This window comes from Salvelinus sp. IW2-2015, linkage group LG25 (assembly GCF_002910315.2).
Source record: "Salvelinus sp. IW2-2015 linkage group LG25, ASM291031v2, whole genome shotgun sequence".
In the NCBI taxonomy this organism is placed as follows: Eukaryota; Metazoa; Chordata; class Actinopteri; order Salmoniformes; family Salmonidae; genus Salvelinus; species Salvelinus sp. IW2-2015.
The window spans coordinates 14,564,536-14,588,081 of NC_036865.1; the positions used below are offsets into that span (position 1 = coordinate 14,564,536).

At 43.2% G+C, this 23,546-nt stretch overlaps 2 protein-coding genes across 2 annotated transcripts in view; one reads left to right on the forward strand and one right to left on the reverse strand.

Moving 5' to 3' along the window:
• LOC111951800 (GTP-binding protein 2) overlaps positions 1-5,406 on the reverse strand; it is a 24,936-nt gene extending 19,530 nt beyond the window's left edge. Inside the window, 2 exon segments of the mRNA XM_070434947.1 lie at positions 2,052-2,078; positions 4,974-5,406. Of these exon segments, the coding sequence (XP_070291048.1) occupies positions 2,052-2,078; positions 4,974-5,186 (240 nt within the window). The 5' untranslated portion in view covers positions 5,187-5,406.
• Positions 5,407-21,820: 16,414 nt separating this feature from the next.
• Positions 21,821-23,329, forward strand: mia (MIA SH3 domain containing). The gene is made up of 4 exons (XM_023970246.1): positions 21,821-22,038; positions 22,282-22,421; positions 22,840-22,956; positions 23,127-23,329. The coding sequence occupies exons 1-4, from the start codon at positions 21,912-21,914 to the stop codon at positions 23,148-23,150; spliced, it is 408 nt and encodes a 135-aa protein (XP_023826014.1). The 5' UTR covers positions 21,821-21,911; the 3' UTR covers positions 23,151-23,329.
• Positions 23,330-23,546: the final 217 nt, after the last annotated feature.

Sequence of the window (23,546 nt, forward strand, 5' to 3'; positions counted from 1 at the left end):
TTGTACTTAACCATAAACATCAATGCCTTTGCTTAAATCAATACACAAGTATATATTTTTAAACCTGCATATTTTAGCTAAAAAGAAATCGAGGTTAGCAGGCAATATTAAACCAGGTGAAATTGTGTAATTTCTCTTGCGTTCTTTGCACGCAGAGTCAGGGTATTATGCAACAGTTTGGGCCGCCTGGCTCGTTTGCGAACTAATTTGCCGACGAATTTTACGTCATTGACAACTTGAAGGGTGTGCAATGTAGACAGGGAATATTTATGACTCATGGATGCCACCCGTTAGATAAAATACGGAACGGAATAACGTTTTGTTTTCGAGGTGATAGTTTCGATTAGTCAAAGGTATATGGTTTAGAGAGAAGTAGTCGACGCGTTATAATTCTGTAATAAGCTTGCGGCTGAATTTGAAAGGGGTTCCTTCGTTAGTTTACGTTCATGTTCTTCCATAGGAATGTTGATCTACTTCAAATAAGGTCTGTGTTTCATGCAGGCTTAAACCGCCTCGACGTTTTTGATACCGTGTAAATCTCACTAGGATAAGGTAACGCTTGTCAACATATTTTACAATAATCCACTCTACAAAAAAGTTTATCTTTCGCTTATATTGACCAATATTGATCAGTTTAGCTTGTCCATATGGATATTACACAGTTATAAAATTGGCACAGTGATGTAAGCCTCCACGAAACACAGACCTTATTTTAAGTGAATCTAAAAATATCCTATGGAATAAATGAAGGAACGCTTTTCAGATTTTGCTAGAATGGTGTCATGGGAATTATGACTCCATTTGTCTGTCAATTCTTACCACGCCCTTATTAAAATAGGATTTCTTCATATAGAAATTAAGAGTTTTCTGTTTTCACATTCATCACAGGTAACTTAAACTCTATTTTTATTCAAACAGTTTGAGAGTATGTTCTCCTAAGCAAGACTCTTTCAGTGATCATTGGTCACTTCCAGAGCTGTGTGCGTGTGTGTGTATTTATGTATTATATAAGTTACAATATAAACCGTTTTATTGTTCAGTGCCGATATGTGTTGTCAATTGTCATATTACAAAAATGTGGGTCGTGTGTGAAATGATATATATATTTTTTTATTTAAAATAAAAATCGGCATCGGCTTTTTTTGTCCTCCAATAATCGGTATCGGTATTGAAAAATCATAATCGGTCGACCTCTAGTTACAACAGTAAGGTGTGATTAAAGCCCGCCCTTAAAGTGTCAGCTGAATATTTGTCACACCCAAGTGATTCAAATATTTGAGGGCACATTGTCCTTTATTGAGCATGGAAAACACCCAAAGACTTTTATTCATTTACAGTGTTTGCCCTATATTTTCAGGATGGTAAAACGTTCTCAGTGTAACGTTTGTGTAAAGTATTCAGATATAAAGTACGTAGAACTAACAATCACCAAAATAAAAACTAGACAGTCAGGGGAAAAAATAGCATGTAAAAAGTGCTGGTCCCTCGTTTCATGAGCTGAGATAAAACATCCCAGAACTTTTCCATACACACAAAAACCTTATCGCCAAGATAATTCATCCACCTGACAGGTGTGGGATATCAAGAAGCTGATTAAACAGCTTGATCATTACACAGGTGCACCTTGTGCTGGGGACAATAAAAAGCCACTCTAAAGTGTGCAATTTTGTCACAAAACAAAATGCAACAGATGTCTCAAGTTAAGGGAGCGTCCAATTGGTACGCTGACTGCAGGAATGTCCACCAGAGCTGTTGCATGTTCATTTCTCTACCATAAGCCACCTCCAACGTCATTTTAGAGAATTTGGTAGTACGTCCAACCAGCCTCAACCACAGACCAGGACCTCCACATCCGACTCCTTCACCTGCAGTGATAAACTAGGGCTAGGCTATTCACTTGTAAAGTAAAGCTGAAATATAGACAACCAATGATGGAGGTAAGATTATTGGAAACTGGTAGGCCTTCCATCAGCTGACAACTGCTATTCTCCAGTAATGAGTGAGCAAAGGTGTGTGTCATGACACATGTATAACATTGTATTTCAGCTTACCTTGTACTCTATATTCCCCTCTTCAGCCTGAAAGAGAGGAGAGGACAGCATTGTTATGTTGGACAGAAGAGAACTGAGACAAATGGTACCTAATGTTCTCTAAAAAGGCACAAAGAACCCCAATCTGACTGAAAGAGCAGTATCCAACAGTAAATGAATGGAGTGGGTGGTTGGAAGAACTTTAAAGCTGCTACATTGTTTCAACTAGCCATAAAAGAGTCTACATGCAAATAGAACTGTAAAGTGATGCAATGTTGGCTTAAATTGCTCTTTGAGTAGAGATTGTGATTATTCTCTTAACTAAAGACCACATACCACAAAACATAAAGTGCTTCTCGCGCAGTTGGCGGTAAGTGCACCCGATTCAGCTGCCCTGAGGCTGGGTAGGCGAAGTGTTCCCATTTTGTACCATCTCATGTGTCTGAAGGTACAAATCAAGTGCACTATAGGCCTATCGCTGGCTGGCTCAGATTAGTGTCGGCAGTAACGTAGCAGGCATAAAAGAAAGCTATAGCAAAGTTGATACGGTGAGATAAAAAGTGTTTCAACATTAATAGTGAGATACTCAACGAATACAGCAAAGAGCTGCTGTTTTTTTTTTATGAGCAAATTCATGTTTGTTCTTAATCAGCACTGTCACTTTTTATTCAACCATAGAATTGGTGTTCTTCCTACATCCACTTGCGCTATAACCAGCACTGCAGCTGTAATGAATGAGTAGGAAAGTGTATTGATGGGTTTGCGTTGTTATTATTAYCAGTTMGTYTCTTTTGATATCAAGGAATATTTCACTTTCTCTGCTCATAAGAGTAACATGAATTTGTGCACGAGGTAGAAATAATCCGGTGCGACTCGAGTTTCAATCAGCTGGAAGAATGTTGCTTTTTGGTCAGTGTCAGCAGAGGAAAGGCAGGTGGACCCTTAGTCTGCTACTCTCTACCTCCACTGAGACTGACCATCAGTCCAGTAAAATAAAAACAAAAAGCAAKATATTGAAATGTATTGTTGCATAGGCTTACATTTTTWAAGTCATGTTAATAAATAAATTACAAATCTGAGCGGTAGATCTCAGCTTGCATTTTTACTCAGAAAGTGATCTTGACTCAGAAACGGTTGGTGACCACTGCCCTACATAAATGGGGATTCTAAATGGCCATGGCAGAACACTGACATTCCTGTCTTGCAGGAAATCACGCACAAACGAGCAATATGGCTGGTGGCATTGTCATGCTGGAGGTCATGGAGGATGAGCCTGCAGGAAGGGTACCACATGAGGGAGGAGGATGTCTTCCCTGTAACGCACAGCGTTGAGATTGCCTGCAAAGCTCAGTCCGATGATGCTGTGACCACCCACCTCCAAATTGATCAGCTCCAGAGTACAGGCCTCAGTGTACGCTCATTCCTTCAACGATAAACGCGAATCCGAACATCACCCCTGGTGAGACAAAAACGCGACTCGTCAGTGAAGAGCACTTTTTGCCAGTCCTGTCTGGTCCAGCGACGTGGGGTTCGTGCCATAGGCGACGTTGTTTCCGGTGATGTCTGGTGAGGACCTGCTTACAATAAGCCTACAAGCCTCAGTCCAGCCTCTCTCAGACAGTCTGAGCACTGATGGAGGATTGTGCATTCCTGGTGTAACCAGGGCAGTTGTTGCCATCATGTACCTGTCCGCAGGTGTGATGTTCGGATGTACCGATCCTGTGCAGGTTGTTGTTACACGTTGTCTGCCAGGCGAGGACGATCAGCTGTCCGTCCTGTCTCCCTGTAGCGCTGTTTAGTCTCACAGTACAGATATTGCAATTTATTGCCCTGGCCACATCTGCAGTCCTCATGCCTCCTTGCAGCATGCCTAAGGCACGTTCACACAAATGAGCAGCGACCCTGGGCATCTTTCTTTTGGTGTTTTTCAGAGGCAGTAGAAAGGCCTCTTTAGTGTCCTAAGTTTTCATAACTGTGACCTCAATTGCCTACCGTTTGTAAGCTYTTAGTGTCTTAACGACCGTTCCACAGGTGCATGTTCATTAATTGTTCATGGTTCATTGAACAAGCATGGGAAACAGTGTTTAAACCCTTTACAATGAAGATCTGTTAAGTTATATGGATTTTGACAAATTATCTTTGAAAGACAGGGTCCTGAAAAAGGGACGTTTATTTTTTTGATGAATTTGTTTTAGAGATATATACACACACACAGCAGCTCAAGTTAAAGTCAATGGGAAATAAAGCTAAAAGACTAAGTAATAAACTACAGCTAATTATTATGTGAGGAGGTTCTATTCTATCAAAATCTCTCAATCTCTCTGGGGGAGAAAGCAATTCATCAACTCTGCAGATGATTTCAGTGGCGTCTGCCTTTGCTTCAGTCCTCTACACTCAGCAGGCGAGGCAAGCCGTCCCTTTTCTATTTACAAACACAGCTGTTCCAGATTTTTTTAGCTACCTAACGTTASCTAGTCAACAAACCATTGGACCCAATTATACAATATATTAAAAGGGAACGATCTGGCTAACTTGGCTATAGTAGTTTTACTGCAACTATTCAGTTCAATAAACAACCAACGTTGCTACATAATGTATTTTGTAGAGCTAGCTAACATAGCTAGCTAGCTTTAGCTACTTCCTACGTGTCACTGCATCTGTAGCCAGGAAGCTAGCTAATAGTGTAAAAATGACTTTCTGCTTGCAGACACTTGCTTCAAACGGGCAGTCAGTTCACAAGAACTTCAAACAGAAGATGGTTACAAACATGTTTTTGGACAATATGCATGCATACAAGTATGTTATGCACAAACTAATTGTAAGAGTTTTTATAAAAAAWTTGGCGGGTAATAAACTTGCAAGCCATTTCTCTTTGGTCAGCTAGCTAACGTTAGCTAGCTACTGTACCACCCAATTGCAGGCTACGGAAGCATATCTGCTTACCTCTGGGGGTAGATTAGCCGGGGGAAGATATGGGGGGTTATTGCTTGGTTTGGAGTTTCGGGATGACCGACTCTTTGCTTTTTTGGCATTCTTCAAACACTTTTTAGAACTCATTCCGAAGCCATTCCCCGAACTAACATTAGATCCAACTCCTTGGCAACCAGACTTCTGCCCGGAACCTGATCCAAAAAGCTCTGATACCCGCGAATCCATTACTTCGGAACTGTGTGTACGCTAGCTATGCACGATTTGAAATAGAAAACGTCCTAAAACCGAGACATTCAAGCGTATTTTTAACGGGGAGAGTTTCAAAAAAATGTTTTTAAAAAATCGATAAGAACAACTCAACTGCCAGCTGGTTAGGGTTCCTGCCCACCAACAACAAAGTGGACAATAACAACTCCGCGTCGTTGACTCGTTTTGAGTTGACAGCGGATCTACGTCAGACCTATATTATTCATATTTAAAGTAGCTTGCTACGTCAGTATATTTTATCAATACAAAATATTTGGGCTTGTTCGACATTGCAGCCCACAGTGCAAGCGACTTCCGACTGATTGATCTACAAATCAACTTGCYTCATAAATAATGACTCAATATTATTTTTTAGATCATTCAGTCAATAACAATTTACACATTGTAGGCTACATCACGGTTTTAACACGGCCAAAATGAGCTACTTAGAGGTGTATTCATATTACCTATATTTGAAGATGAAGTAAACTTTTAAATAACTTTCCAACTGATTGTGTAGCAATACCATTTGTTAGAAATATTGAGTTAATACAAGTTAAGATATGTATTTTAACCTAACCAATAGYCCTAAACTTCATGAGGTTACGTTGTTACTACTGGGAACAACTTGTATGAACATGTATATTGTTCAATAGTACCACCATGTGGTCATACACAAAAAAATATATTGGCTTTTGTGGAGGTACATCTGTGACAGCCAAAAGTTGCACACTATTTAGTTTTCCAACAGCAAGGTTCAGTGCAACATGGCAGTGTTGCCATTGTTTATAAAAGTTTTCCTTTGTAATTTTGAAATAAGCATGTATCCAACCCTCATATCACACACAAACTGTAAATATGCACTCAGTGTCCAGTTTATAAGGTACAACCATCTAAAATAAAATGTTATTTGTCACATAGACCTTACAGTGAAATGCTTACTTTTGAGCCCTTAACCAACAATGCAAGGTTTTAAAAACAAAAGGACTCCCGAGTGGTGCAGCGATCTAAGGCACTGCATCTCAGTGCCAGAGGTGTCGCTGGTTCAAATCCAGGCTGTATCTCATCTGGCTGTGATTGTGAGTCCCATAGGGTGGTGAACAATTGGCCCAGTGTCATCTGGGTTTGGCTGGGGTAGGCTGTCATTGTAAATAAGAATTTGTTCTTAACCGACTTGCTTAGTTAAATAAAGGTAAGAAATGTTTGCTAAATCAACTAAAGGAAAAATATTAACACAATAAAACAACAAGGCTATATACAAGTGGTACAGAGTCAATATGCCGGGGTACGGATTTGTTGAGGTAATTGAGGCAATATGTACATGCAGGTAGGGMTAAAGTGACAGTGCATAAATAATAAACAGAGAGTAGCAGAAGTACATCAGCATGATGCAACAGGAACCAGGATTTGTCGGACCAGGCAATGTTTTCCACTCCGCAATTGTCCTGTGTTGGTGAGCGCATGCCCATCGGAGCCGCTTCTTCTTGTTTTTAGCTGATAGGAGTGGAACCTGGTGTGGATGTCTGCTGCAATAGCCCATCAGTGACAAGGACATCTCGGAACACAAGTTGCGTGTTCCGAGATGCCGTGTTGCACGCGGCTGTTGTACTGATATATTTGGGCTTGKAGTGACAAATTCGTGCCAATGACGTGTCTTTTCCTATGAAATTATGTGTACATTATTTTTAGCCTACGTTTCGTTTCAGGGTTGGGTTTTATTTGAACGGTACCACCCACCAGCTTGGCGTTGTTTATTAATGATAAACACCTGCAAAGTTTGCTAGTCACGACTGAGCTGAGCAATATAATAGATCATCTTTGGCTACACAAATATGGTGAATATATTAAGATAGTTGACTCAGGCTGTTTACTAGGGATGCACGATATATCCGTGAACATATCGGAATCGGACAATATTAGCTAAAAATTCCAACATCGGTATTGTCCGTTGTCTAATTTAACGTRGATGTGAAAAAACGATGTCAAAGCTGACGTGCATACCTATATAATGTGGGTACATGACATAATGACTCCACGTAAAATTTTGCACTACACCTGCAACACAGCATTCCTAATGTAACGGATGTGAAATGGCTAGCTAGTTAGCGGTGGTGCGCGCTAATAGCGTTTCAATCGATTACGTCACTCACTTTGAGACCTTGAAGTAGTGGTTCCCCTTGCTCTGCAAAGGCCGCAGCTTTTGTGGAGCGATGGGTAACGATGCTTCGTGGTGTAATATTTGTGTTGTGGAGAAATGACCAGGCAGGAGACGAGAYTACAGTTAGTTTTCGTTTAGTCGTGCTCTACAGTTCCCGGGCACACTAGTGCYCATGTGCATTTCCTATTAGGTGTAGTAACGTAACACTGCCGTAATACATCACTGCTTAGTAACAGCATAGTAACTAATATAAACAGATGTAGATCCCAGATACTACACTCCTCCCCCATAGTGTTTAACTCCCAGAGAACAAGGTAAATATATTAGGGAACTACTAATGCTGCAGTAGTTTGTGTCGGGGGGCTAGGGCCAGTTGGTTATATCTGGAGTACTTCTCCTGTCTTATCCAGTGTCCTGTGTGAATTTAAGTATGCTCTCTCTAATTCTSTCCTTCTCTCTTTCTTTCTCTCTCTCGGAGGACCTGAGCCCTAGGACCATACGTCAGGACTACTGGGCATGATGACTCCTTGCTGTCCCCAGTCCACCTGGCCTTGCTGCTGTTCCAGTTTCGCCTGCAGTTATGGAACCCCTACCTGTCCCAGACCTGCTGTTTTCAACTCTTAATGATCGGCTATGAAAAGCCAACTGACATTTATTCCTGATTATTATTTGACCATGCTTGTCATTTATGAACATTTCGAACATCTTGGCTCTCTCTAATTCTCTCCTTCTCTCTTTCTTTCTCTCTCTCGGAGGAACTGAGCCCTAGGACCATCGTCAGGACTACCGGGCATGATGACTCCTTGCTGTCCCCAGTCACCTGGCCTTGCTGCTGTCCCAGTTTCAACTGTTCTGCCTGCGGTTATGGAACCCCTACCTGTCCCAGACCTGCTGTTTTCAACTCTTAAATATCGGCTATGAAAAGCCAACTGACATTTATTCCTGATTACTATTTGACCATGCTTGTCATTTATGAACATTTTGAACATCTTGGCCATGTTCTGTTATAATCTCCACCCGGCACAGCCAGAAGAGGACTGGCACCCTCATAGCCTGGTTCCTCTCTAGGTTTCTTCCTAGGTTTTGGCCTTTCTAGGGAGTTTTTCCTAGCCACCGTGCTTCTACACCTGCATTGCTTGCTGTTTGGGGTTTTAGGCTGGGTTTCTGTACAGCACTTCGAGATATTAGCTGATGTACGAAGGGCTATATAAAATAAACTTATATTGATGATTATTACAATACCTGAACAATGCATTCTTAAACATTTTTCAACTACTGGGTTGAAGCAGACTTTTCAGAGCCCAGCACAAATCCAGGGGATTATTCTGCCCCGAAGATGGAGTTTGTGTCCTAATAACTAACCCAGGTAATGTCCTTTTTCTTTCCTTTTATCTAGGACATATTAAAGTGTTTGTTTGTTTTACTGTCTGTTACCTTAAACAGCTCAACTCACAGGTCAAGCTTTTGAGGTGCCCTTCGCTGTCGAATAGGATATCCACTCCTCCTGGGCTTCCGGTGTGGGCCAGGTTCGGGTGGAAGGTCAGGCTCTGTCTCTCCCGTACGTCCACAGTCAGGAGAATAGTCCTGGGGGTCATTATTGTTCTTGTTCTCTTGGCGTCTCTCTGCTGGGGCGTTGGACCGTAGCAGATGATCCACATGAACGTTGACCTGGCGATGACCATTTGGACTTGGTAAGTCAAAGGTCCTTTGCGTTGCAAGATCACACCTGAGTTCCACAGGTGCTTGGGGTGTCTGAAATCACGTACCATCACCCTCTCTCCCTCTTTGAATTCTCTGACAGTCTTTGAGTGTCTGTCATGAGCTTTCTTCTGCTGTAGCTGGTGCTTTGCCACAGTGCTTGACAAGTCTGGTTTCAACAATGTCAGGCGGGTACGTGGTTGGCGTCTCAGAAACAGTTCACTGGTGTACATTCCGTTACTGTGTGTGGTGTGTTGCGGTAAGTAAACAGGAACCGAGGAAGCCTTTGTTGGGTGGAACAGACTGAACCTCGAGTCTAGTCCAGGCCTTCTTAAAGGTTTGCACGGCTCTCTCCGCTGCTCCGTTTGATGCCGGATGATAAGGTGGTGACAGGATGTGCCTTACTCCATTGTTCTTGAGAAACATTTCAAAATCGTTTGACGTGAAAGGGAGGCCATTGTCCGATACGAGCTCCTTGACTAGTCCAAAGGATGCGAACAGGTGTCTGAGAAGATTGATGGTCTTCTCAGCTGTGGTCAGTTGAGTAGGGAACACTTCCATCCACTTGGAATGGACATCGACGACAACAAGGAAATGTTGCTTGTCAATCTCGGCGTAATCCACATGGATGCGTTCCCAAGGTGTAGCAGCCCAGGACCATGGATGAAGAGGTGCAGCAGCAGGCTTGTTGCGAACAGCTTCACAAGGTGAGCAGTGGCCTACATGCTGTTGAATGTCCTGATCCAGTCCAGGCACCACAGATAACTGCGAGCGAGTGCTTTCATTCGAGTGATCCCTGGATGTCCCTCATGCAGGTCAGATAGAGTCTCCTCTGGAATTTGTGAGGTACCACCACCTTGATCCCCACAGAACACATCCTTGATCAGTGGACAACTGGTCTTTCTTGTCGATGAATGGACGAAGGTTATCGTCATTTACGAAGGTTGGCCAACCTCCTAATGTTAAGTCCAAGACTTTGGAAAGCACTGGATCTTTCCTTGTTTCCTCTGCTATGCCTGAAGCAGATATGGGCAGTTCGTCAATGAGAGAGATCTGGAAGACTGCTCTATCATCTTCACTGTCGGATTCACTATTGCATGGTAGTCTTGATAGTGCATCTGCATTTGCGTGATCCATGGATCGTCTGTACTCAATCTCGTAGTCGTAGGCTAACAATATCAGAGCCCAACGTTGCATTCGAAGTGCAGCAAGGGTTGGTATAGCTGATTTTGGTCAAAGGATGGCCAACAGAGGCTTGTGATCTGTCAGCAGTTGGAACTTCCTTCCGTACAGGTATTTGTGAACTTCTTCACTCCGAATATTATGCTCAGGGCTTCTTCTCAATTTGAGCATAATTTTTCTCACTTGGTGACAGAGTCCGTGATGCAAATGCAATAGGGTGTTCTTCACCTGACGATAGAACATGTGAGATGACGGCTCCTACTCCGTATGGAGATGCATCACAGCGAGTCTCAGCTTCATCTCTGTGTTGTAGTGGGCAAGCCACTTGCTCTTATCAGATGCTGTTTGCAAGTCTTGAATGCTTCTTCGTATTGTGGGGACCAATTCCACTTTGTATCTGCCTGCAGCAGTTGGTGAAGCGGATGCAACAATGTGGACAAGTTTGCCACAAACTTTCCGTAATAGTTCAGGAGCAAGGTGCTCTCCAATGGTTGGTGCGGACAAGGATGTCGTCCATGAAGCACACAACGTTGTCTATACCGTCCAAGATCTGACCCATTGTGTGTTGGAAATCGCTGGAGCTGTCGAGATTCCATAGGCCAAGCGATTGAATCTGAATAGCCCCTTGTGTGTATTGATGGTCAGATACTGTTCTGACTCCGGATCCAGCTTCAGTTGCTGATAAGCGAATGCCAGGTCCAGCTTACTGAAAACCTTCCCACCAGCTAGAGTGGCAAACAGATCTTCAGCGTTTGGTAGTGGATATTCCTCTGGTAGTATGCAGCGATTTACTGTGACCTTGTAGTCACCGCACATTTTGTGAAAGATAGGCTTGGTTCCTTCTTGCACTCTGACTTTTGCTGTGAAGTCTTGTATTTCGCCGTAGCCATCTTTGAAAAGTTCTTTGTGCTTCTCCAGCATGTTAGTGAGTGTAGCCTGACTCACTGGTTTGTCCTTTCTCAGACTGAAGATTTCTCCCCAGTTCAACTTGATCTTTTGTGACGTTTTGCCTAGCAAGGCTGATTTTTCTCCTTTAACAATGACAAGCGGTAGCGTCCACTCCTTCCCCTCATACCGGACTGGTACCTGGATCTGCCCTAACACAGGATATATGAAGATGAATGAAGAAAGGCGGATGGACGCTGGCTGAAGAGGGCACTTTTCGTTTTTCTTTGTAGAGTCTCTCTGGAACCAGAGATACAGACGCTCCGGTGTCCAGCTGCATTTTTACTGGTTTTCCCGCTAACTCCATGTTGAGATAGATTCCATCTTTTTGTTGTTGAGCTGTGTACATGTGAACAGTTCCAATACTGTTTCAGTTGTACCTTCCTCTTCTTGTGCTGCGTCTGACACTTTGGCGCTCTTGCTGTGCGTTTTGAGGCTTTACACACTTTCTGTAAATGTCCAACCTTTCCACAATTGTGGCACTTTACATTTTGGAATCGACATTCACTGTGCTGATGATTATCTCCCCACATCTGTAGCAACTTGGCTTAGACCTTTGAGATGTGGGCTGCTTTGTTCTTGTGTAACCTTGAGGACGGGACTAGAAAAGTGTGAATTTTGTGAGCCTTTTTCACCATGTGCATCACTGACCTTGTGAACACCTTTCTGACGTTCTGCATATCCCGATAGCTCAATAGTATCCCTGTGGGCAAGCTCGAGTCCAAGTGCGATATCACAGGCTTTCCGAAAGGTCAGGTCCTTCTAGGTCCTTCTCTGACAGAAGCCTTCTGTGATATGCTTCACCTGTGAGACCACATACAAACTTGTCTCGAAGAGCATCATCAAGAAATTGTGCAAACTCACATGTACTTGCCAGCCTTTTCAAAGCAAGGATGTAGTCAGCCACGGTTTCCCCTTGACTCTGGTGACGTTGGTAAAATCTGAAACGTTCTGCAATGAGAATTGGCTTAGGCTTGAAATGCCTTGAAAGAGTTTCAGTCAGTTCTGCATAGTTCAACTCCACTGCTTTTATTGGTTCAATGAGACCTTTCAGCAATCCATACTCAGTTGGACCCAAAACACTGAGAAATACGTCTGCTTTCTTTTCAGCTTTGATTTCATTTGCAGCCAGCCAACGCTCAAAACGCTCCAAATAGGAATCAAAATCCTCTTTTGTAGCCTCAAACTCTGGTACTCGACCAAACTCTGGTACTCGACCAATGGTTGCCATTTTCCTTATTCCAGTTTCCTTATTCCTTGTATTCCTTAATTTTCATCTAATTCTTCACTTCGGAAGTTTCTGCAATTACTTCATTCACTGCACTCATTTGTAATAATGTACACACCGTGTTACGTTCCTTCTTCCTTTTTTTTTTCTTTCTTGACAATATTTCTCCACCGAGATCGCCTAATTTCAATGGGTTCAATGACAGTCTTTTTTATTTAACCACCAGAGGGCAGTGTCGCTATTCTGGACTCCAATAGTCTTGCTACTTGGCAGCTCCTGAACACTGTACCTGCTAGCAGTGCTTAGCCTTTTTTTACTGGCGAAAGAAAAGAAAAAAATAACTGACGAATTAKATAATTATTTTGAGTTTCATTACTCACGCAACATTCTTCCCTTCAAGCAATGTCCGTTAAAGAAGTTTAATCACCTCGTCGCCACTGTAATATTTGTGTTGTGGAGAAATGACCAGGCAGGAGACGGGAGTACACTTAGTTTTCGTTTAGTCGTGCTCTACAGTTCCCGGGCACACTAGTGCGCATGTGCATTTCCTATTAGGTGTAGTAACGTAACACTGTCGTAATACATCACCGCTTAGTAACAGCATAGTAACTAATATAAACAGATGTAGATCCCAGATACTACACGTGGGTGACTGTTGTTGATGTGTGCAGAGGGTCCCTGGTTCGCGCCCGTGTCGGGGCGAGGGGACGGTCTAAAGTTATACTGTTACACTAACCTAGCCCACAATGTCTGCTGTGTGGATCGAGCAGTCAACAAGTCGAGCAGTCATTTGAAAGAGTAAGAACATTTCAGCGAGACAACTCAAAGCCAAAATCCAATAACGCCAAGATAATAGAATTCATTGACAATCAACCTTTCTCTGTTGTAGGTGATGTTGGCTTTCGCAACAATCGCTTCCATAACATTTGTTTTAGGCTGCCAGCATTAAAGAAACATGTACAATAATAACATTACAAAAATGCACTGCCATTAAACTGCAATAAAACTGCAGTACAATGAAATGCTTTTTTAATTAATGATAACTGTTAGCTTGCTGTGTGTGCTTCTAATTGTAATATTTTATGTGTTAGCTAATAGCACTGCTTATTGTGCTGCACATTTTATTCTGTTCAACTGAATGCTGTTTTGGAAGTTCTATTATGACTGACTACATTTTTTTTTAGATATTTCAATGTCATACTACAATCCACCAGGATTTACAAAACCCTATTTTTAGGTCATTTATTTCCATAAATAATTAGTCAACATTTATTGCACCAATTATGTCTCAGATTCTATTTTCTTGGAAAGCTATTAGTGCTATTATATGATACAATATCAGTACTTGTTGCATTTACAACTTGTTTAAGTTGTATCATTGTAATAATGGAGCTATGAATTTGGAAGCAGGGAAACATTTAATAAACCAAAACCTGGAATGAGACAATTCCATGTGGCTACACAAGAATAATACCAACTGGTGAGTGAACATAAGAGAGTGACATATAAAGGGTAGGAAATGTTGGAGTCTCACGTGTGCTTTGCACCACACCTCCTCCATGCGCCGGAACCACTCATCTACCGCAGGAGCCGCGGTCTGGCCCGGGGTCCACGGGGCCAGGSCCGGCTGGAAACCCAAAACACATTCAAAGGGGGTCAACCCAGTGGAGGAGTGACGTAGGGAGTTCTGGGCGTACTCTGCCCAGGGAAGGAATCGTGCCCACTCACCATGCCGGTCCTGATAATGACTTCTCAGGAACCTCCCCAGCTCCTGGTTCATCCTCTCCACCTGCCCGATGGACTGAGGCCGATATCCGGAAGTGAGGCTGACCGTGACCCCGAGCTTCTCCATGAAGGCCCTCCATACTCGTAATGTGAATTGGGGGCTATGGTCAGAGACGATGTCCTCCGGAAGGCCATAATGCCGGATGACCTGCTGGAAGACTGCCTCAGCGACCTGGAGAGCAAATGATGAGACCAGGAAGAGAGATTAAGCGACATGACTTGGAAAATCTATCCACTAKCACCAGAATGGTGGTGAAACCATCAGAGGGGAGGAAGATCGGTTACAAAGTCAATGGATAGATGTGACCAAGGTTGCTGAGGCACGGGAAGCGGCAGGAGCTTACCTGCTGGAGCATTCTGGGGAGACTTGGTTTGAGCACATATGGAACAGGAGTTGACATACCGAGTGACATCCTGCACCAAGGTGGGCCACCTGTACTTCTCAGCGATGGAGTGGATTGTGCGAGAAATACCTGGATGTCCAGTAACGACAGCTGTGTGTGCCCATGTCAGCAGCCGATCCCTTATTCCTGTGGGAACGTAGATGCACTCGTGAGAACAATTCCTGGGTGCGAGCTCCCTCTCTAGAGCCTGGCGGATGTCCACATCTACGTCCCAAACCACTGGACCTATGACTCGGGAGGATGGGATTATGGGTTCTCTCTGGACAGGAACCTCTCCCGAATCATAAATACGGGGAAGGGCAACGGCCTTGATGTTCTTAAAACCTGGGTGATAGGTCAGCATGAAGTCGAATTTGGTGAAGAGAAGTGCCCACCTGGCTTGGCGTGGATTCAGTCTCCTTGCTGTCCGTATGTACTTTAGCTTCCGATGGTCAGTGAGGATGACGAATGGTTCCTTGGCGCCCTTTAGCCAGTGTCTCCACTCCTCTAATGCCAACTTCACCACCAGGAGCTCCCAATCGCCGACGTCATAATTCCTCTCTGCGGAGGACAGTTTCTTGGCACAAGGATGCAATTTCAATGGGTTACCCTGTCTTTGTGACAAAACTGCCCCCACGCCCACCTCAGATGCGCCTACCTCAACCACAAAAGGTAGCGTGGGATCTGGGTGTTTTAGCAAGGGGCGGAGGTGAAATGACCCTTGAGGATACGAAAGGCCTCGTCAGCTGCTGGAGACCACACCAACCTACGAGGCCCACCCTTGAGGAGAGAGGTGAGTGGAGCGGCGACGGCACTGAAGATCCTGATGAAGAGGAGGTAGAAGTTGTCATTAGAGGTCGGCCTATTATGATTTTTCAACGCTGATACCGATACTGATTATTGGAGGACCAAAAAAAAGCCGATACCGATTAATCGGCCGATTTAAAAAATATATATATAATAATAATGTATTTGTAATAATGACAATTACAACAATACTGAATGAACACTTATTTAACTTAATATAATACATCAATATAATCAATTTAGCCTCAAATAAATAGTGAAACATGTTCAATTTGGTTTAAATAATGCAAAAACAAAGTGTTGGAGAAGAAAGTAAAAGTGCAATATGTGCATATATTTTAAGAAAGGCATTGGTGTTTATGGTTAGGTACACATTGGTGCAACGACAGTGCTTTTTTGCGAATACGCACCGCATCGATTATATGCAACGCAGGACACGCTAGATAAACTAGTAATATCATCAACCATGTGTAGTTAACTAGTGATTATGATTGATTGATTGTTTTTTATAAGATAAGTTTAATGCTAGCTAGCAACTTACCTTGGCTTCTTACTGCATTCGCATAACAGGCAGTCTCCTCGTGGAGTGAAATGTAATCAGGTGGTTAGAGCGTTGGACTAGTTAACTGTAAGGTTGCAAGATTGAATCCCCGAGCTGACAAGGTAAAAATCTGGCATTCTGCCCATGAACAAGGCATTTAACCCACCGTTCCTAGGCCGTCATTGAAAATAAGAATGTGTTCTTAACTGACTTGCCTAGATAAATAAAGGTGTAAAAAAAAAAACGGCCAAATCGGTGTTCAAAAATACCGATTTCCGATTGTTATGAAAACTTGAAATCGGCCCTAATTAATCGGCCATTCCGATTAAGCGGTCGACCTCTAATTGTCATACCCTTGTAACCCCTTGATGGTGGTTGGGACTGGCCATGACCTCATCGCATCTATTTTCTTGTCCTGCATCTTCATTCCCTGCGGGCTGATTTGGTAACCCAAGAAGGATACAACCCCTTGATGGAATTGGCACTTCTCCGCCTTGACAAACAGGTGATTGGCCAAGAGGCGTTCCAGGACTGCTCGAACGTGGGTGATGTGATCTTCCAGGTTGGTCGAGAAGATCAGGATGTAATCGATGTATACAATCACCTGATGTCCGAGCATGTCCCATAACACCTTTTTGATTAATTCCTGAAACACTGACGGAGCATTGGCTAAGCCAAAGGACATAACCGAGTACTCGAAGTGGCTCGAGATCGTGCTGAACGCCGTCTTCCACTCATCCCCCTCCCGGATGCGGATGAGATTGTAGGCACTCCGCAGGTCTAGTTTGATGAAGAACTTGAGCTGCTCGGTGGCACCAACGGGATACTTTGTGGTGATGTCATTGAGTCCCCGATAATTAATATAAGAGCATAATCCTCCCTCCTTCTTGGCCATGAAGAAGAAACCAGTCGACGCAGAGACGTGGATGTGCGGATGAAACCCTGTTGGAGGGCCTCTTGAATGTAATTCTCCGTGGCCTGGGTCTCAGCCACAGACAGAGGGTAGATGCATCTGCGATAAGGTGTAGCACCGGAAAACAGGTCGATGGCACAGTCCCAGGGGCAATGAGGAGGGAGACAGGTAGCGCGGGTCTTGGAGAATACCTCACTTAGGTCCTGGTTTTCCTCTGGGATGTTGGGCTGAAGGTCAACCACAGGACTCTCAACTTATGTGGAACCACAGGGGACAGGGAAGCAGTTCCTCCGGCATTCAGGTGACCAGTCTGATTCTCATCAAGTGAGGCCGAGGATGGTTTTGTGAACTGGTGCACTGGTGATGAAGGGGATGTTCTCCTGGTGATTGGACTCRGTGAGGGTAAGTGGTTGAGTGATGTGTGTGATGGTTCCAGATCCTAATGGTTGACAGTCGAGACTTTGAACCGGAAAAGAAGAGGAGAGCAGGTAGATGCTAATGTTGAGGGAGGAGGCAAGGGTCTGATCCATAAAGTTCCCTGCGGCGCCGWAATCCACTAAAGCTGTAGACACTGTACATCAGGGACAATCAGCCAGAGTGATGGACACCATGAAGAGTCTAGCAGGAAGAGCTGAATCTGGAATACTCACTCCTGGTCCAGGGGATGGAACATCACGTGACCGTACCTCTGCTCTAGTGGATCCCAGATTCTGAAGTACTGGACACTACTGGACCTTGTGCCCTCCTTGCCCACAGTACAGACATAGCCCCAGCTGTATCCGTCTGCGTCGTTCTGCCGCGGAAATGCATGTGACCCCTACCTCCATGGGTTCAGGCTCTGATCCCGAGTGCTTGTTGGAGGGAGAGAAGCGATGAGAATGCCGATGCTCCCGGAAGAAGGGAATCCAGATGGATGTCCATCGCAATGAGTGAGTCCAGGGTGAGGTTATTGTCACGACAGGCCAGTTCCGTCTGGACCTCCTCGCCCAGACCTCTTCTAAATAGCGTGTGAATCGCTGGCTCATTCCATCCACTGGAAGATGCTACTGTCCGGAAGGTGAGCGCATACTCAGCAGCCGTCTGATTCCCCTGCTGTAGCTGAAGCAGACACTCACCTCCCTCTCTGCCCTCTGCGAGATGAGCAAAAATGCATTTAAACAGAGCCATGAACCCCTCATAAGAATCTATCTCCTCCTCGCCTCTCTCCCAGAGAGCCATAGCCCATTCCAATGCTGCCCGGTCAGCAGAGAAATAACTGTGGCAACCTTAGACCTCTCGGTGATGGGGGCTCCCAACTGGTGTGAAAAATAGAGGGAGCACTGAAGGAGGAAGCCACGGCATTTGGATGGTATACCGTCGTATTTCTCCAGGAGGGATAGACGCACACCACTGACCTGAGCGGGTTGCTGAATGGGCTGTTGCGCTGACTCGCTAGGTAGACGGGCTCTAGAGTATCCTCCGCTGTAACGTCTCTCGGGGGTGTTCGAGACGCTGCAGACTGCGGAGAACCTCTTACATGGCAGTCCCCAGTGTTATGCTGAGTGCAAGTTGCACCTGCAAATCCGGGTCGTGGCACCATTGTAAAGGACGTCATGTTGCTTGCTTAGACATACTGCTCCCTTCCAAACCAGCTCATATCGAGACTCGAACCTCTACCTCGCAAACACACGTGACCACCGTCCTGAAGGGTTTTAACAGGTCACGCTCCTGAATTTAATAGCGCAAGTGGTGATCCTTCAGGCTGAGGAGTGAGTTTCACATATTGCCATCTGCTACACTTAAAACTAACACAAAACCAACAAACCAAAAGGGGCACAGGAAGTGGTGCAGCCCAGGAGGCACACATCKATTTTTTTCTCACATTTCAGCTTACAAGCTCCATAAGCCATGCTCTCACCAAACAGAGTAGCGAACGTGCTCTGGAAACCAAGGATCCACCATGCCTCTGGACTGCATCACCTCCTGTKGGCAGCCACCTTGAACACAAAATGAAATGGGTTTAAAGTAACAGTCCTATCACGTTTCAGGTAAGACCCAAATGCAGACTGTGTTGAAGTAACAATGTTTATTACAGCAACAGGGGCAGGCAAACGACAGGTCAAGAGGGGCAAACAGGAACAATATGCAAAACAGGAGCAGGGGGGAAAAACGCTGGTAAGGTTGATGAACAAAACGAACTGGCACAGACAGACAGAAAACACAGGTATAATGGGGAAGATGGGCGACACCTGGAGGGGGTTGGAGACAAGCACAAGGACAGGTGAAACAGATCAGGGCGTGACGAGTCCAGTGTTTCCAGATATCTATGACCTATAATAAATTGCAATATGAGTGAAATATTTTTCCTTCCAAAAAAACGGTAATTTCTTATTTAAAAAAAAAAAGTTTTTCTGTGTTGGAATGGTACGGGTGCACCCTAACAACAGAAAGGTGTGGGCACACACCAGTCATTGAAATATAATGTGAGTAGACCGCTGATTGGCCATCTCATCCTCCTCAGGAGTATGACATCATACTCTATGAGGAAATAGCAAACATTTTTAAATGATATGTTTGAGATACAAGTTTGAGGTAGGGTTTTTGAAGAGGTTTTTCTCCTATTTATACTTTGGCCACAAATACGAGTATAGGATGAGTCAACAACATTATTTGGGTAGGAGTTAACAGAATTTGAACTTTAAAAAGTGAGAATTTCACTGGATAGTTACTTAATTGAACGTTAGGGCAAAATGTAGATTTTCTGCGTAAATAGACATGCCCAAAYGTAATTGTTTTTCATGAGATAGCCATAAACAATAACTGGTAATGGTGCATAGTTTTAGAAATTTCTGGAACTCACCATTCTGATAAAAAATAGTTATAAATTGCTGAGGTGTACTCACTTTTGAGGACACAAGCTCAAGTACAAAGTAAAAATATTATGAAAATATTAAAAATCATATGATTTTTTTCCTATTCAACATATTGGGGCAATAGGGCTTGCAATGACTGAAATGCTTTCTAAACATAGTAACAATCAAATTATAGACCACTTACTATACGATTTCACCTTTCTTATAACTGTAAAATAYATATGATCATTCTTAGTGACAGTACAATATTGGCACCATTTCATATAACTGACGYCAAAGACTTTTGTGCAAAATAATCAATTCTAGAAAATAATGTTATATTACAGCTAGATGAAGCTAGATGAAACTGCTATTTTTGAATCCGCTAGACTCTCCCATACCACAGATATGAGGTTCACAGTCTTAGAAAACCTTTCCGTTGTCTGGATAGGCCAGAACATGTGACGCGTTGCTCCCTATGCAAATAGATGATTTCCTGTGTCTGTGAACCTCACAGCTGCGCTTGCAATAGCACAAATGAATCGGGACATCCAGCGCTTTCGGGAGTCTAAAGCAATTCATGTTGGGCTGTTCACAGAGCATGCTGTACACAGAAACATTGGTCGGAACCGGTCCAGACCCACTCAAAGTCCCATCTATAGGAGACTTAACATCTATTTGTTAAATACACACTGCTCCAATCTCATGACAAGACAATTGTCCAATAGCAAGGCATATTTTATTGACATGCAAATAAGTCACATCTGTGACATAACTGCAGATAAATTTTAGGCCTAGATTCAATCCGTATCYCGGAAGATCCACGCTATAGCGTGATTTAAATTTTAAGGCGATGTTCCTGCTTTCGCAGAAACTGCATTCACGGTAAACACTGCATAGGTTGGCTCAAATGGAAATTACCTTTACATTTCAATCGCACTATAACGCAGATCTTCGACTATATAGATTGAATCTAGTGCTTTTGCTCAAAACAAGTGAGAGGCTCTGAAAACAATATTGTAAACAAGTTATGTGCGTTCACGTGCTTTAAACTCATAGAGAACTACGATTGGCTAATGGCAAACAAGCTGCGTCAACCATAAACTAAAAGTACAGCTATTATGCTCATTAACAAATTAAGAGTTAAAAATCCACATTTAATAGATTGTCTTTTATAAATAATGTTTTATTGTTGCATTTAACTGCAGAAAATGCTGTTATCAGGTCATTTCCTTAGTATGTGACGTCAGAGTTCAGAGATGATAGACAAGTAATTACTAGTTGGAGGAAGTAGCAAGTAATTACTGAAGTTCATTTTCCCCAGTCGTATGCTGGTATTTAAGAATTGACCAGTTTTTAGAACGCATGATCAATCCAGTTTTACTGACACCATTTCCAGCTACCATGTAAGTAAAACTTGAAGACAGGGCCCGTCTTTTGTAGGCTCCTGCTGGGATATCACCAAGGTGTAGTCTGCAAAACAACAAACCTGTTAGCCTAAATGGAACTAGTGGAAATGAAGGGCAGAAAGAATATATTCCCTAAATGCAGTATGTGTGTCCTGAATTGCATTTTTTATTTAACCAGGCAAGTCAGTTAAGAACAAATTCTTATTTATAATGACAGCCTACACCGGCCAAACCCTAACAATGCTGGGCCCATTGTGCACCACCCTATGGGACTCCCAGCCTGGAATCAAACCAGGGTCTGTATTGATGCCTCTAGCACTGAGGTGCAGTGCCTTAGACCGCTGCGCCACTCGGAAGCCACTGAACACCCTCGGATTTAGAGAAGGAACAGAATGCGGAGAAGGAGAATTCACAGATATTATCTGTTTCTTATGTAACTCTGGAGAAATCAAGTGGATGTGGTTCAATCATACTCAAATCTCAAATGTTCTATAAAGCACTAAGGATATACCTGTTGAGGCAACTGCATGTTGCCAAACAAAAAAGAACAAACAAGAAAACATACAAATATCCTTGACTGTTTTTGATAAGAGCTCACTGCAGGGCTTTTGTTTTTCCCATAAAACTTGCAGCCCACTTTTTTMCTTTTTCTTTTAGGAATGTGGAATGTGGGGCCGGTCAACTCTGATTGGTCAGAATGCCTGTGATGAAAGGGTTCTGCCCATCCAGACATAGGAGAAGAAGTGTGTGGAAGTTTACAGTCGTGAGTTATTTCGCACTCACTCACACACATACAGTACACTCACTTTCTCACAGTCTTCAGGATGAACCATCCACTGCATTTCACTCTCCTGCTCCTCTCTTTGGGATTTCTGTACCGGACCACCACCAGTGCTGTTCTTATGGACAAACTGGCAAACAGCAAAATCTGTGCAGATGAGGAGTGCTCATGTAAGTACAGTAGATTTTATGCACCTTACCGATCAGAAGACCATTGTTGGAGAGTATGGATTTCTGTTCTCTATTCAGACATTCTGGATTTTTTGAGGGATGTACCATGCACCCATCAATCAATCCAGTCAATACTGGCTTTATATGTGATTTGACAAAAGAGTGCACAGTCAATGTGTTTTCTTATTTCATATACTGTAGGTCATTTGCTTTCATGTTGTTTTTGTTGTTGTTCCCTCTCAGATGCTCTCTCTATGGCTGTGGCTCTGGATGACTTCACCGCCCCTGACTGCAGATTCATCAACATCAAGAAGGACCAGATGATCTATGTGTACTCCAAACTCACACCAGAGGAGGGCACTGGAGTCTTCTGGTCTGGAAGTGTATGTTCTGTGATGACTGGTTTGTTTCCAGAGTTACAGAAACATTTTCATCACTATTCAAAATATGTTTTTAGAAAATGGTCCATCCAAACCGTTTTTGTCAATTCATGTTGAAATGTAAAGACCCTAGTGACATTTTCCATATGATCAATGTACCAATCAAGTCAGGTGATTCTATGCTCCATCCAGGTATGAGGTTCATACCTTTTGAGGTGCATTTTGCTGTGCCTGTCACATTGTTTAATCATTTTGAGTTGTGGAATGTGTGAGATTTGGGCAGAAACTCACAGATATATGACTCGATCACACAAATGCATCTATTCTGCTCTTCCTAAACCTGCCCCCTAGATATGAATGTTTCTGTCATGGTGAAACACCTGAGCACATCTATCTAGCACCATGTTCCTCTCTCTGGCAGGTTTACAGTGAGCGTTATGTGGACCAGATGGGCATCCTCGGCTACTTCCCCAGCAACCTGGTGAAGGAGACTACCAAGTTTAAGAAGGATACTGATACTGTGGAGATCCCTACGGCCGTGAGTATTACCTCAACTTCCACGCATTCAACACTATAGCTACCAACAACATGTTGTTTGTCTCCATTCATTCTCGCTCAGTAGGTACATTCTCACAGGTAATCAACAGATCCTGAAGTATTACTTATTGTTGTAGTTTTGATCATTGTTACATTTGTTCTCTCTTGCAGGACGTTGACTTCTACTGTTTCTGAATCTCTGGATGATGTAGGTCTCTTTATTGATCAACTGTTTAGCTTTTTTCTGGGAATTACAAAGGAAATATGCGMAAGTAGAGATCCTTATGATCTGCGGAGCAAGGTTTTTATTATTTCAAAGACTTTTCTTGTATTTTGATATCGAAAATGTTTCAATAAAACCCCTTTCATCCCAATGTTTGTACTGTACATGTTGTATCTTCTCAAATCAGGGATCAAATTATCACTAATATGACGAAAACAAATGTTCTAAGCTTACTGTAGGCTATATTAAAGTTGTTGGAGTTTGGCTGAGTGGAAATTCTATGTTTCCAAGTACCCAAACATACAACAATATCACAGTGAGGGTAGGATACTGCTGCTGTGTGTTGGAAAGCCTCCTGTATATTTTGG

Bases quoted from the DNA above. Each gene is read 5' to 3' on its own strand.
- mia (XM_023970246.1), top strand. From the start codon at position 21,912: ATGAACCATCCACTGCATTTCACTCTCCTGCTCCTCTCTTTGGGATTT. The intron at 22,039-22,281 runs GTAAGTACAGTA...GTTCCCTCTCAG, and splicing joins TGCAGATGAGGAGTGCTCAT to ATGCTCTCTCTATGGCTGTG. The intron at 22,422-22,839 runs GTATGTTCTGTG...TCTCTCTGGCAG, and splicing joins GAGTCTTCTGGTCTGGAAGT to GTTTACAGTGAGCGTTATGT.